Below are 13,989 nucleotides of genomic sequence, written 5' to 3'. Positions count from 1 at the left end.
ATAGATTACTAGCATGTAGAGAAAGGTACAAGATGATTAAACATAGATTGAACCTTATTTGCTTTCAAGGAACTCTGAGAGGGTGATAGATCAGGCAGGTTGTTGGCAAGCTTCCTGATTTCGGAGGTTCCAGTGGCGATCCTGTGAGGAGATAATCAGGAGTGTGTGCTATGCACAGATCAACAAAATGATTATTTTTTAATTACTACACCTCTTTGGATGCGCTACCATGTGAGATATAGAGCACATTTACTGAAGTTCTATGGACATCAAGCTCTTCCCATTTCATCAGAAGATCAAAGACGCTCTGGGGGCACCACCTGCCCTGGTTGAAATGACTAAAGCTATAGAACAGATAACTAAGGGCCATAACCCAGTGTCAGATAGCCTGCTGAACAATTTTTACTCAACATACAAAAACCCTCTGGCTCCTCAGATCTTGGATGTCTAAAACCAGGCTAAAACTTTACTCATGCTTCCGCAAATTACCGAGATTCTAGTAGTGATTCTGCAATCTGGCTGCGATAGTTTTGATAGGACTTTGAAGCGACCACTCTATGCGATTAATATACAGTAAAAATCCTGGGGAAGATGCTAGCCAATAGATTACTGCCCTTGCTCTCTGTCTCCATTCAAAATCAAACTAGTTTAATTTTGGGCAGTTTAACTTCCTTGAACTCTGAGAGAGTGGTCTACTCAATGGCTGCCATCTTAGATGTTTTTAGACTTACCAGCAGTGGCATCATTGCCCTGTTCAAATTAAACACAATTTAATTTTCTTCATTCTCACCCCAAGGAAGCTCAGAAAGATATGGAGATTAAAGATTAAACGTTCAGACGTGAGGGTCTAAAGACAGATTTGATCATAGTCTGTCTTTAGGAGTGCTCAAATCTATTAGACTACTGGAAACATGTGGTTCAGATATTAGCAAAAGTAGAGGGTTGAAGAATAGTCTGTACTCGGAGGGTGAACATTAATGACTTGATGCCTAGACCCAAAAGAAGGCAGAATGAGCAGGTGTGTAGATTTGACCATAGCGGTAGCAACATGTTGTATAGCTATGTCATGAAGAGCAACAATAGAACTTAACGAACAAAAACAGTTTGAGGTGAGTAAAAGAAATGGGCAGAGGCAGAATGTTCAACAGTGAGAAATTCAGTTATACACATACATGGAACAGATAGGGGGAAGCCATAATGTTGGAAACTGAAAGGCTTTTTTGATTATAGGCCGCCCTGAAAGGAAAGACAGGCTCTCCCAGCTACATAACACACTATACTGGTGTGTGGTTAACAATTAAATATAGCCTGTATAAGAGGCAGAAGATAATCAAGGGATGGACACTCACATCTCACCGGAAGAGCAGACACACCTTTGAGTTTAATAGACTTACCACCAGTGAAAGACCCAGTATACTTGGGGTCAAAATCTTTCTCCTATGGTTTGGCATAGTTGTGATCACGCACTAACAACAGGTTAAAGCTGACCCCAAACACAGTTTGTTTGCATTGTTTACTGAGGTATACATCTATTGTCTGTACTTATGAAAGGATAGGCTATGTCACATAAAGAGTAAATTTATTTTAAAATAACAATGTATGTGCTTTAAGGCGATATTCATTTGCACTGTAATAACATGATTGTTTTAAAACTTTGTAAAAATGTTTATTAAAATATCAATTTTTGGGAGCAATGTAGCATTGAAGGTACTGCCCTGGAGTGGCTTACATTTTGCCACCTGAAAAAGCATAAACAGTCCACATCCCCCTATTTTAGTCATGTTCTAGCAGAATCCCATAGGGCTTTTCTCTGAGCTTTACATTGTTTACTATGTATCTTATTATGTTTGTTTTATTTATACAACCCTTTGGTTTCTCTGTGATGTCCTATGCAGATGATATCATAAGGATCATTTTCTTCAGCAATATCCGGGGTCTGCCCAAGAGAAATTATGATCTTTCTTTTTAGCAGTTGCCTCCTGGATCAAGTCAAATTAAAAAACAACAGCGACAACATAGAGGGCCTTATCTTTAGGGAACATTCCCTGAATAGATATCATTTTGGTGGTGGTGGAGTTGGACCTATCGCCCACTCTGGGTTGACGCAGCAAAAAATCCTGGATTAATTTTCAACTACTTTTTCTCATTCTTTCAACAGATTAGGCACATTTTCAACTTCCATTAACAACATCCTCATGCTACGCAAAATCATTCCTTCTCGCAATAATAGGACTGCTGTAAATTCAATTATCTTCTCACAACTAAATAATGGAAGTCTGGATTGGGCATCCTGCTTTCAAATAATCCAAAACCCTCCTGCTTGCCTCATCTGAGGACTGCCCCCTTGCTTCACAAGCTCTTCTCACAGTTCTACTATCTATTGCCTTTTGAACGCAAAACGATTTAACTGTTAAGTGTTGTGCCTAGATCAGGGTGCTCTCACTATTTATATTCTTTCCGAAACCCTATGTTTTCCAGTAGCCAACTGCCTGAATCTTCCTAACATTAGGCATGTACTTATTGGACGCTGATGCTTCTACTTTCTGGCATCAACGCACTGGAACTCTCTCTTGCTGCGACTCCCAAGCTCCAGGGACTCCAGACTTCTGTCTTTCGGAAAAAAAAAACTAAAAAACTTGCCTTTTCCACATTAGTGCAGTCTCCACATCTTCTTCAGTTACTGTTCAGCACCAGGCTGCTTGGTTAGGGTAAAAGTGCACTTAACATATTATTTTCAATAATTCATTTCATTCAGTCGAACAGTAACTATAGAAATGTGCTTAAACTGAACTATTTGCCGCAATTTTTCGAAACATCCTGGGAGGTGTGAAGATGGAGGAACCAAATATCTTCTAAAATTCTTTAGAAGGGCTAATGGGGTTGAAGCCATTTCAGTGACCTCGGGTGTTTTAAAGTGCATCATATGTCACTAATTGTTGGCAAAACTATAATTATAAATGTAAATGCCATGTGAGAGTATGTGTACGAGTATGTGTACTAAAATACAACATTTACTATTTGTTCTACTAAAATTCCTTGAAGGATATTCCTAAACTTACTGTAAAAATTGGTAAATACTATTATGAATACATTAATGTTAGAGCACAGTGCGTTATGAATGGAGCTGTGATTTATCGGCAAAAAAGGACCCCTTCTGCATTATACCACTACAATGACGGAATGACCCGCAATCAATTTTTAGTCGGACTCTGGATTTGGCCCGCCCACAGCATTTAAGGTGTTTGCCCTAAATCCCCCCCCCCCCCCCCTCAAGAAAAAATTGGGTCTGGTTGCTCCCCTGGTCTGTGGCATGCTGCCTGGCCTTTCTAAGCGGAAAGTCTAATGCACCCATTGAAGGTTCTGGATTCAGGACCGTCGGGGGGCAGCGGTGACACTTGTCCAGGGGCAGTGAGCTCAGGAGATCAAGGTCAAACTCCTGATGGGAAACAAGCAGTAGTAGCCGAAATTCTAATGCATCGAGCATCTGCCAGAAATGCACTACGGAAAGTATTTGTTAACGAGTTGTTTGAAGCTGTGGGGATCCTTCTAACTGTAAAAAGTGAAATTAAAGGGGTCTTCTGTGTAGGTGTTGATTTAAAATAACGGGCAGGGATGAGCAATGAAGAAGTGGAGCATTTTGTTCAGAGGCGCAGAAAATGAAAAAGTCATTGCTGCAGCAAAAATGTCTAGTGACTTGTGTGGAAATAACCAGGAGGCACATATCTTGCAGCACTCTCACTCTATTTATAGCCGTGGAAGCTCTTGTGGAGCTTCTACACCGACGAACACCTCAGTAGAATCCGAGCAAGCTGCTTCTGAACAGTCTCCTCTTTAAAAGTGTCTCCTCCGCACACCTCGACACAGCTCAATCTGTCCTTCACACTTTTAGCACTGTGTAAGAAAAAGCACGTCCCTTTTTTTAGTTGGACTGTTGTATTAACTATTTACTAGTATAGGCATTTCTGGTTAAGTAACTGATCGCAGACGTGTCAAAACACCAAGGGAATGTTGAAGGTATCCTCTGAATACTGCAGTGGGGAGATTTGTCCGTCAATTTCGTGTCCTACTGAGCACCTCAGGAGTCCTCATTTGAATACTATGCCATCAGTTACCAAAAGCTACACCAGTCATCAAAATGGTAGTGTTGGCTGAATGGATGTTGGTAGAAGACTGCACTATTATAATTCCAAAACCTAGATCCAGACACGCATCTTTTAGTGTACAATGGATGTGTGCATTTTATATATATACTGTTTGGATGACCTGCCCTTTATAAACAAGACTTCACAAAAGTAAACGTGAAATAACAAATTCAGGCCAGATTTCCTGTCACGAGAGCCACTTAACATTAGTGACTGGTTATTGGAAAGCTCACAGAGGCATCTTCTAACTACAGCTCTTTTTTTGGCATGCTTTGTTGAAGTGTCCCCAGTATCCATGCACTTGTGTGTAAACTAGGTGACTGAGATATATGGAGTGAAGCAATTATGATAACCTTGGAGCACGGAATCGTGGATTTGAGTCCCAGCTCCACAAAAATCATGTGATCCTGGTCAATCTTTCATCAAATGGGACTATTAAGCTGCCTTTCTGCCACATGTTGACAAGTTGAGTATATGATCATTCTATGCAAACTCCCATTGATATCTTAGGAATACTAGAAGTGATTCATTTTAAGGTGGTGTACTGTGCAAATCATCTCACCTACCTGTAGAAGAAATGGTGCAGCCTGAGTGACGATCCCAAAGATGCTAGGAAACACAGTCACATACATTTCTTTCTATGCTTCTCTTTAAGTAGATGTCAGTAAAGACTGCTGACAACTGGAGATCGGCCCACAAGCACCACAGTGCTTGGCTGAGCCAAATCCACTCTTAGGAGGCGGTTGTGATTGGGAGTAGTGAATGATTAAAAGAAAGGTTAGATAGGAATAGAGACCAGAAAAGAGGAGAGAGAGGGTACTATGAATATAGAAGCAGAAGGGTAAAATAGAGATGCATCAGGGAAAAGTGAGCATGAAGGAAGTCCGATGTGGGAGATAATTGGAAGGGTGTACAGGGATAAGGATGGGGTGGGGGTCGGAGTTAAGGCTTAAGGGAAGGCAGGGATTGATGGAAAGATGCATGAAGAAATGCCCATTGTATGGAACGAATTTCCACTGATTAGGTAAGGTAGGCAACCAACATGCTAAGTATTGTCATAGAATACTTCAATATTTAACATGCTTATTTGAGCCGTGGCAATGCACTTTCAACCACTGCGATCCTGCTCCCTGGGGTGCCTGAGGGAGAGGTTTAGTTTCCTACCACAGATTGCTCTGAGACTTGGAACCACTAGCCCAAAGCCAGCACAATGCCACCGAAAACAGGATGACTAGCAACCCTGTGCTATTGTGCTTGGCTTTAGCTATGCTAAAGAATGTTGCCACAAAGGAGAAAATAGCAAACAAACCATTTCAGACACTTTAAAAGTGTCTATTCCAGAGTGGAATACACTGTTAAAAGTTTACATTGAATTAAGGCTGAAAGGGAGTAAAATAAAGCGCTGCAATAATGCTGCACAATTTCCACTTTTTCAGCTGCAAAATTTGCAAGTATATGCCGCAATATATTGGGGGGGTCTGGTTTATGTTCAATCAGTCCTCAACTGGATGACAGGATAACATATATAGTTTAATTCACCAGATAAAACGCAGTTACAAAACTGAATCATCTAAAAGTAAAATAAAATAAACAGTACACATATAGGACAAAAGTTAGGGACACTTGGACAAAAAATATATTAACAGATAAATGGATATCTGGAGTCTAATAGTGTTTTGAATTCTACTGTTTCAGTTCAGAGTCCTAGAGAACAGATTACAGAAGAAAGTGCTGTTGGACTTGCATCTTAGTTCCCTTTTATGTTCCTCCTATAGGGTGCATAAGATGTCAAAGAAAGCTATTGTTAACAAAAAAAGAAGCTTAATAAAAACAGTCTTAGCTACACTTGGGCGTGGTACTCGGCAGGGCTGCCCGTTGTCTCCGCTGCTTTTTGCCCTTGCTTTAGAACCTTTGGCGGAATGGCTCCGTTGGGAGCCTTCAATGCGGGGCATTCGGTGGACTCCCGATTTTGAGGATCGTATTTCGCTATACGCGGATGACATCCTTCTCTACCTCACCTCCCCTCGGAAGTCCTTGAATGTACTTTTGATGTTTTGACCTCCTTTGGGAAGAACTCTGGTCTCATTATTAATTGGGCTAAATCCTGCGTCTATGTTTTGGCAGGAGATCTCCCTCCATTGCCTCGTAGATTTACAATTCAAGTAATTGAGACCGGCTTTAAGTACTTAGGGATTTATGTCTCCTTGGACCCCTCTGTGCGCTACGAGCGTAATTTGTTACCCCCCCTTCAGCGGTTTAAGCTTGATGTTGCACGCTGGCGTAAGTTGCCACTGTCACCACTCGGTCGTGCGGCTCTTTTCAAGATGATGTCGCTGCCTCGATTTTTGTATGCACTTCAGAATTCATTTGACCCAGTTCCTTCGGGTTATTTTCATGAAGTGGAGAGCCTACAGAGACGACTGGTCTGCGACGGGCGCGCGCGCATTGCTCTTTCCAAACTCACGCTTCCGTGGTATGACGGTGGCATTGTCCTCCCAGACATCAAGCGTTATTATTGGGCTTCTCAGTTGAGTGCGGTCAACCACGCGACTTACGCTCCCGGCGCTGCCCCGGCTTTCGCTATGGATAAATATCTTCTGCCAGGCGGGAATTTCAACAGGGTGCTGTATTCCAAGGGGCTCTATAGAACACTGACCGGTCCCACTAAAATTGTTGTACGGGTGTGGCAGGACGCGAATGCGGCATTGGGGTGGTGTGGTAGATTTACCCGCGCGGCCCCTTTGTATGATTCTGAAGGTTTGGGACATTTGTGGAGAACGAAAGGCTTTGATAAATGGGATATGATTGGTATAAGCAAGGTATGTGATCTATGGTCTACGGGTAACGTTAAGTCCTTCGATGTGCTGAAGGCGGAGTATGAGCTCGGTGACACGGAATTCTTTAGGTATGCCCAGGTCCGTCATGCTCTATTGTCAGTTTTCGCTGTGGGTGATGATATTCCTGAGTCCTCCCCCCTTGAGGACCGCATCCTAGATGGCCATGTGCCCGACAGCACAATTTCACTGATCTATAAGAAACTGATCACTAATAGAGCTGATTTGCTTGTGCGCCTCAGGGCTTTGTGGAGTGCTGACGGACTAGAGCTAGATGACGAAGACTGGCAATCTGCTCTGTCCTCGCCTAAGGAAGTTGCCATACCTGCTCGCCTTAGGTTTGTCCAGCTTAAGATCCTCCATCGTGTGTATGTTACTGGTCTGAGTCTGGTTCGTGTGGGTTATTCTTTAGACGGGTTGTGTAAGCGTGGTTGCGGTATGACTGGCACCTTCCTCCACATTCTATGGGACTGTCCGGAGGTGGTTGATTTTTGGTCCCAAATACATGTGGTGATGGAAAGGGTTACTGGTGTGTCGCTGCTGCCCGAAGCCAGGCGTTGTCTGCTGAATGTCTGGGAACCTAACGACTACAACACGGCTCAGATTAATTGGGCGACCCTTGATAATATGGTTGCGAAGAGAGATATCGCTCAGCTCTGGGGCTCCCACAGGCCAACCACTGTATCAAAATGAAAGGAGAACATGGATTGGTGCATGTTTCGGGAGAAAACTGTGTATTTGTCACAGGGCAGGCCCAAGAAATGGGGCAGGATCTGGTCACAATGGAACGCATATCGTGGAAATGTATGTACCCCCCCCATGATTCATCTCCCGATGCCTCCTTGTCCCCCTAACGGGCACTCCGATTCCTATAATTTATTGTATTATTGCTTGTTTCCTCGCTGCTCCCCCTCCACCCCACGAATATTGATTGCACTATATGTACTGTACGCTGGAGCTCGGCCTACATGGACTCATGATCATGCTTCATTGTATTCTTGCCTTGTGCGTTTTGTTAATTTGTTTATTTGAATAATTTCAATAAAAATAATGAAAAAAAAAATGTTAGGCAAGCCTGTCCATTGCTTACCACCACTTACCATTGATTGGCATCCATCTAATGCTTGTTTTCTTACTTCTTAATGATCATGCCTCCTGCTTACTATCAGGTGCGCACCTCCTCATGCATTCTTCTTGTGGCTTCTGTCCCTGCCATGGAACATGAACCTATCAAAGCTTACTGTCTCCGGCTAGGGTCCTTCCACTGGCCACGTGCTTCAAGAGGTACTTCTTTTATTTTTTTTTGTTGCACTCCATAAGAGTACATGTGTTTCCCTCCTCCCATTGTTGTGGTGTGTCTTGCCCTTTCCTGCCGACTGTCTGTGCTTGCTCTGGCCACATCCCACCCTCCTTTCGTTGTCTCTTCTGTTACTTGCTCACTTCCTCCTCCCGTCGTCTGTGGTGTAGCTTTCTCCTTCTTTCCTCCCATGGTCTTGCTTGCACTCCCCCATGTTGTTTTCCCATCATGCCCGCCTCCCGCTGTGAATCATTTTGTGTACCCTCCTCCAGCCCCCTGCCTGCCCTGCACTGCGTTACTCCTCCAGGCTCTGTTGAGCCTTTTGTCAAAACCAGTGGCTAGAGGTCACACTGTCTCAACGAGGGTTGGCAGTGAGTGCCCCTTCTACTTTTGTGGATGCTTCTGGTGAGAAGCTGCACCAAGGCTGAGCACTCACAGACCTTGGACCACAATCCGGAACTGGTTTGCTTGTATGTAATCCCTGAAACCTGAATAATAGGTTCATGTCTGACCCTAAATTTCATGCATTCAGACTGCTGCGCAGAGAAAAAAATACCTTCACTGCGCACACTCTTCTATTGACTTCTCGCTACACGTGTGTGTATATATATATATATATCAAAGCTCGAAGGTGTCCACCTTTGAGTAGCACGCGAACAGCAGCTTGGTTTATGTATAGGTGAGGACGGGGATCCACTCGTAGACGCCGCTCCGTACGGGATCTGCCCGACGCGTTTCGAAGCTCCATATGCTTCTCTTCAGGGGCTTTAACGGAAGCGGTGTGCGCAACCACCGACCCACTTCTCCATTTTATATACAGCACACCCACCGATGGGAGGCTCAAATGAGACTGTGCATTCTGGGAAGTGTGGGCAGATCCATTACGGAGCGGCATCTACAAGCGGATCCCCGTCCTCACCTACACATAAATAAAGCTGCTGCTCACGTGCTACTCACATGGTGGACAACCTTGGAGCGTGAATATATATATATATATATATATATATATATATATATATATATATATATATATATATATATATATATATATATATATATATATATACTCCACCCACCTGAACATCCACCAATGGAAGAACGATTGGAACTACTTTGGCGGGTGTTTGGCGGGATTTGCTGTATTGGAGTAGGCATCTGATGAAGGCACAGACCTAAACGCGTCATGCCATTGCTCCCGTGACAATACATTTTCTCCTGGTATTCCCCGCTGTGTCCCTCCGGTTCTTTCAACAAGGAATCCATCGGTTCATATTTCCGCGCTAGTCCTGGGCGCGTTGAAGATGACCCGCTTCGCTCAGGGTAAGAGCCACAAGGACAGCTTCGGCAACTCTTTCTCGCATTCCAAGGTATTGGACAGGCTCTAACCCACCGCATCCATTCTCAGCAAGGTGCCGCTTCATCATTGGCAGTTCGTGACTTCACGTAGGGATTGGGATCACTGCATCCACTTTCTCAGGCTGAAACTGACTTTGGATTAAATGCGGTTGAAGCGTTGGGGATCCAGGAGGGTTATTTATCTCACCAGCATATGCCTGCCAAGAACCGCAATCCACGCTCCTATTCTGTTCAGGGCCCACCCAAGGACACAGAGGTTGGAGGAAAGTAACTTACCTGCAAAGCCATGAATGGTGCATGCTGGTACTTGCAGTCCGCCCACGTGACTGCAGTGCTGTTCGTGACTATTACTCCACCCACCTGAACATCCACCAATGGAAGAACGATTGGAACTACTTTTGCAGGTGTTTGGCGGGATTTGCTGTATTGGAGTAGGCATCTGATGAAGGCACAGATCCAAACGCCATTGCTCCCGTGACAATACATTTTCTCCTGGTATTCCCCGCTGTGTCCCTCCGGTTCTTTCAACAAGGAATCCATCGTGATATATATATGTAGGTAGTTATAGTTAGGACCTATTTTCCATAGGAAATCCGCATCATTCTATTTGGAATAATTTTGGCGCTGGTCGACAAATCTTCACAAAATTTTCAAAAATGATGGTCCGCTCCTATCCTGAAAGTGTCGGGGTGATTCGTCAAGCAGGGGCCGAGGAAAAAAAAGGGGTCCCAAAACGTGTTTTCCCCATGCAAGAGTGCATGGGATTCACATGAATGTTTAACACACTCATGTAGCGCCACTTAAGATAACCCCAGACAGTGGACCAGCACAGTCTGTAAGAAGCTAAAGGGTTCTGGTATTTAAGTAGTATTAATTACTATTTCATTAATTTGATTCTAGTTTCAGCTTAGGACGGCTCCACAGCATGCATGTTCGGTCACTGGTATCCCACTGACTTCTGGGAAATATTTATGCTTAAGTTAGATAGATCACCTTAAGTTTTGCAAGTTTAAGACCATAACGCTATGCGAAAGCAATTTATTAATGCCTGTATTATCATTTCTATGACTTAATGATGGACTATGTTTTAGCAATAGAGAATATAGTTGGGTAAACGCTGAACATTCTTACCTGCATGGATACTATGTGATATTAAGATTGGATTGGTGATTGGCATACTGATCCCTTGACACAGGGTTTTATTTTCTCTACGCCAGGCTTTCAAGGCCATAATAGAAGTGCATGGTGAAACTGTATTACCAATTAAATGCTCAAGTTTTTTTGTAATAACTGGTTTGTATGACAATGATTTAGTATTCTTGTATTGAAAATAATAAAACTTTGGCACAAGAGTGTATTTTATTGTCAAATTCACTTAGCACAGTGGTCAGTGCATGAATTCTGACTGTTAAACAGAGTACGCAGATTGGTGCTCGTAAATAGTTTTGTCCCAACCCTTTAGCTACCATTATGAAAAATCCTTCAGTTCCTTCTGTGGTTTCTATCCTCGTATACAATCTATGTTCATTTCCTTCGGGATCTGACCCACTTATTAGTGGTAAGTAACCTTTTGATGTTGAATGCTCTGCTTCTTGTTGCTTGGCATTTGGATCAAAACATTGACTCTTCATTTCTATCAAAATGCTTAAAAATGTAATTGATATTTTCTGTACTTGTCGGCTGTTAGTTCTATCATCATTATTGAGATTGGGTGTTATTTTATTTGTTACCCTTGTATTTAGCACTATTGCTGCACCCACACAAGCACTGACCGAAATGCTGGCAGTATATCTTCTTTTTGTTAGACGTCAGATGTTTTGTTTTTATTAATATTTAATTCATTTATTTTATAGTCATTGAATGCATTTCTGATTATCCAGCTTATTTGCATATCAGACCGTTTCTTCATTTGTTTATAGTTATTTTATTGCTACTGATGTCACAACTCACTAGCCATTTATTGTGAGCTTTGTAAATTAACAAGTCCATATGAACATTGCTCTTGTTGAAAGTATTTAACATAACTCAAAATTCCAATACAATTTTAATATGAGCATGTGTGAAAACCGTAAAAGTCAAACAAACACAAATAAAAGAATCTCCATCTGATACATAAGACAACAGTGTAATATGACCATCACTGGCCCATATGTGCAGGGATGTTAATCTAGCGCTATGTCAAAAGTGGAGAGTACAAAATTGGTGTGGACATCAAGGACATCAATAAAAAACACTATTGGTGGTAAACATTATTACAAGTGCAATGGAAACATCCATCACAGCCCCCTAAAATACAAGATTATAAACAAAGATCGTGTTAAAACAAATTCATGTTATCACAGTGACAAGTAATTGTCCATAATGGCTAGACCTGAGCCTTATGGCAACCCTTAAAAAGCTAAGAACATGCAATACTGAAAACTGAATAGCTTAAAAGCAGTTGTAAAAAGATAAAATCAGGTCTAACCTGCCTAAAACCTGCTTTTTTAAGTATAGGAATAATAAAAGACTTTCTAGGTGCCTCGTAAAAACTAAAAAACATTAAAAAGTGCATCATGTCTTGTAGCGGTTTTCCATCGCAACCACAAGGTGGGAGGCACTGCCCTCTATGTGCCCCACAAGGTTAGACCAAATGATAGTGAAAGAGGTCCAATCGAAATCATGTCAATATAAAACAGTCATAAATACTTTTAAACTAAACAAGGTAAGGTTCAGTTGATGACACAGTTTTCAATAAAAGGTACCTAAGCATACTACACTTCATAAACTCTACTTCTTTCTGGCCCACGTAAGGTTTAAAAAACATTTCCCTTCACCCAGATCAAATCCCTACAGCAAATTTCCTCTGAGCGCTCGAATAGGTCTGCCCTACCCAGACTGATGAAACCTTCTCGGACGGACTTGAGCCAACAGATGCGGTTAGTATGATAAAGGGAAAGACCGCTTCTTAAAATTTCCTTACTAAGGGCGTTTCCATCCACAGCGATATGCGTTGAAAAGCCATCACATAAGAGAGAAAGGACAAGACTAGTTCTTCATGCATTACAAAGGATGGGATGCCCGGCAGTAAGCACAGTATCCGTCTCAGGAAGGTATTTTTGACAAGATGTAATGCACCCTGCTCGGTATAGCCTCAGATCTCACTCCTGTAGGTAACCTTCGAGATGAATTTAGCTTCGCAGATCTGCAAGAGTCCCCCAGTCGGTCTGCTTCCCAGTCTAGTAGCAAAGTTAAAAACAGCGGCATTCGCCCTGGCCAAATCCCCTTTCTTTCAACTTATCAAAGGGCCAATTCGGAGCCACATCAAACACTCCCACAGGTAGGAAGAAAAACAGTTTTTGAGATCGGCATGGCCACTATCATGAAACCATAGGACTTGGCTAGTTTAGGACCAATCTGCATTACAAATGATTTGCTGTAATTAACCAACAGATCCAGGTCATCCATAGTCTTATTTTGGACTGACTTATTAACACAAGAAAGAATAGCACTCTGAGCGGCAAGTGGTCCATATGAAAACAAGGTATTTACCTGTGAATGATAGTCTACATGAAGGGGCCCCCTTCAAAAGAAGGTAGCTTATAAAACGAATTTTGAGCCCTTGCCTTCTCCATTGGTTGGGCTGGCATGTTACCTTGTAATACTTAAGATAACTAAATCTCAGATTAGGTTTTGCGATGTCAAAAGTAAAAGCTCCTTATTTCTACATTTTTTTTTCTGTTTTTCAGTGAATTGAGAAAAAAAATCTAAACAGGCTTTATTTTTAATCCGGTTATTCCAAGGAGGCTTTGTATCATTCAGTAAAAAATCTATATATGTATGGGTACCACGTTTACATTGCACTTTTGTAATGACTAAATCATTTTTTATTTGTTTAGACCTTATAGACAATGCAGTTACAGGTTACTGCCATGTTAGGATGTGATACTTTAAGTTCAGTTTTACAAGGTTGAAAACACTTGTTTATGTGTTCTCGCTTCTTTGTAGCGCCAGAGGAAATTGCTGAAGGACCGCCTTCTTAATGAGCTAACCACAGCACTGACAAACTTTCAGAAGATCCAAAGGCAAGCAGCTGATAAAGAAAAAGACTTGGTGGCCCGGGCTCGGGCAAGCTCTCGGGTATCTGTAAGTATTTATTGTAAATGAAATGTACATTACTTTTATTCAGTGCACTGTGTAAGGGGGCTGCAGCGCATGTGACGCGTTATGGATACAAACTGGGGGCTAACGGGCCACACTGAAATAATGGACACTACACTTGCTTACTGGGATGCACCGGACGTCTCAAGCGACTCCGGTCCCTTTATTTAAACCCTCTGGCCACGCCTGGCCAGAGAGTGCAACAATGTCAGTCGGTGCT

General features: G+C 42.4%; 1 protein-coding gene across 3 annotated transcripts in view; it reads left to right on the top strand.

Moving 5' to 3' along the window:
* The window catches only part of STX7 (syntaxin 7), a 275,573-nt gene that overhangs the window by 238,223 nt on the left and 23,361 nt on the right, over positions 1–13,989 (top strand). For all 3 annotated transcript variants that reach the window (XM_078649222.1, XM_078649220.1, XM_078649221.1), the window contains one exon: positions 13,617–13,754. In XM_078649222.1, the coding sequence (XP_078505348.1) occupies positions 13,617–13,754 (138 nt within the window). The remainder of the gene's footprint in view (positions 1–13,616; positions 13,755–13,989) is intronic.

Source organism: Lissotriton helveticus, chromosome 6 (assembly GCF_964261635.1).
Source record: "Lissotriton helveticus chromosome 6, aLisHel1.1, whole genome shotgun sequence".
Taxonomy (NCBI): Eukaryota; Metazoa; Chordata; class Amphibia; order Caudata; family Salamandridae; genus Lissotriton; species Lissotriton helveticus.
The sequence above is the reverse complement of the archived record's forward strand: the minus strand, read 5'-3'. Positions and strand labels throughout refer to the sequence as shown.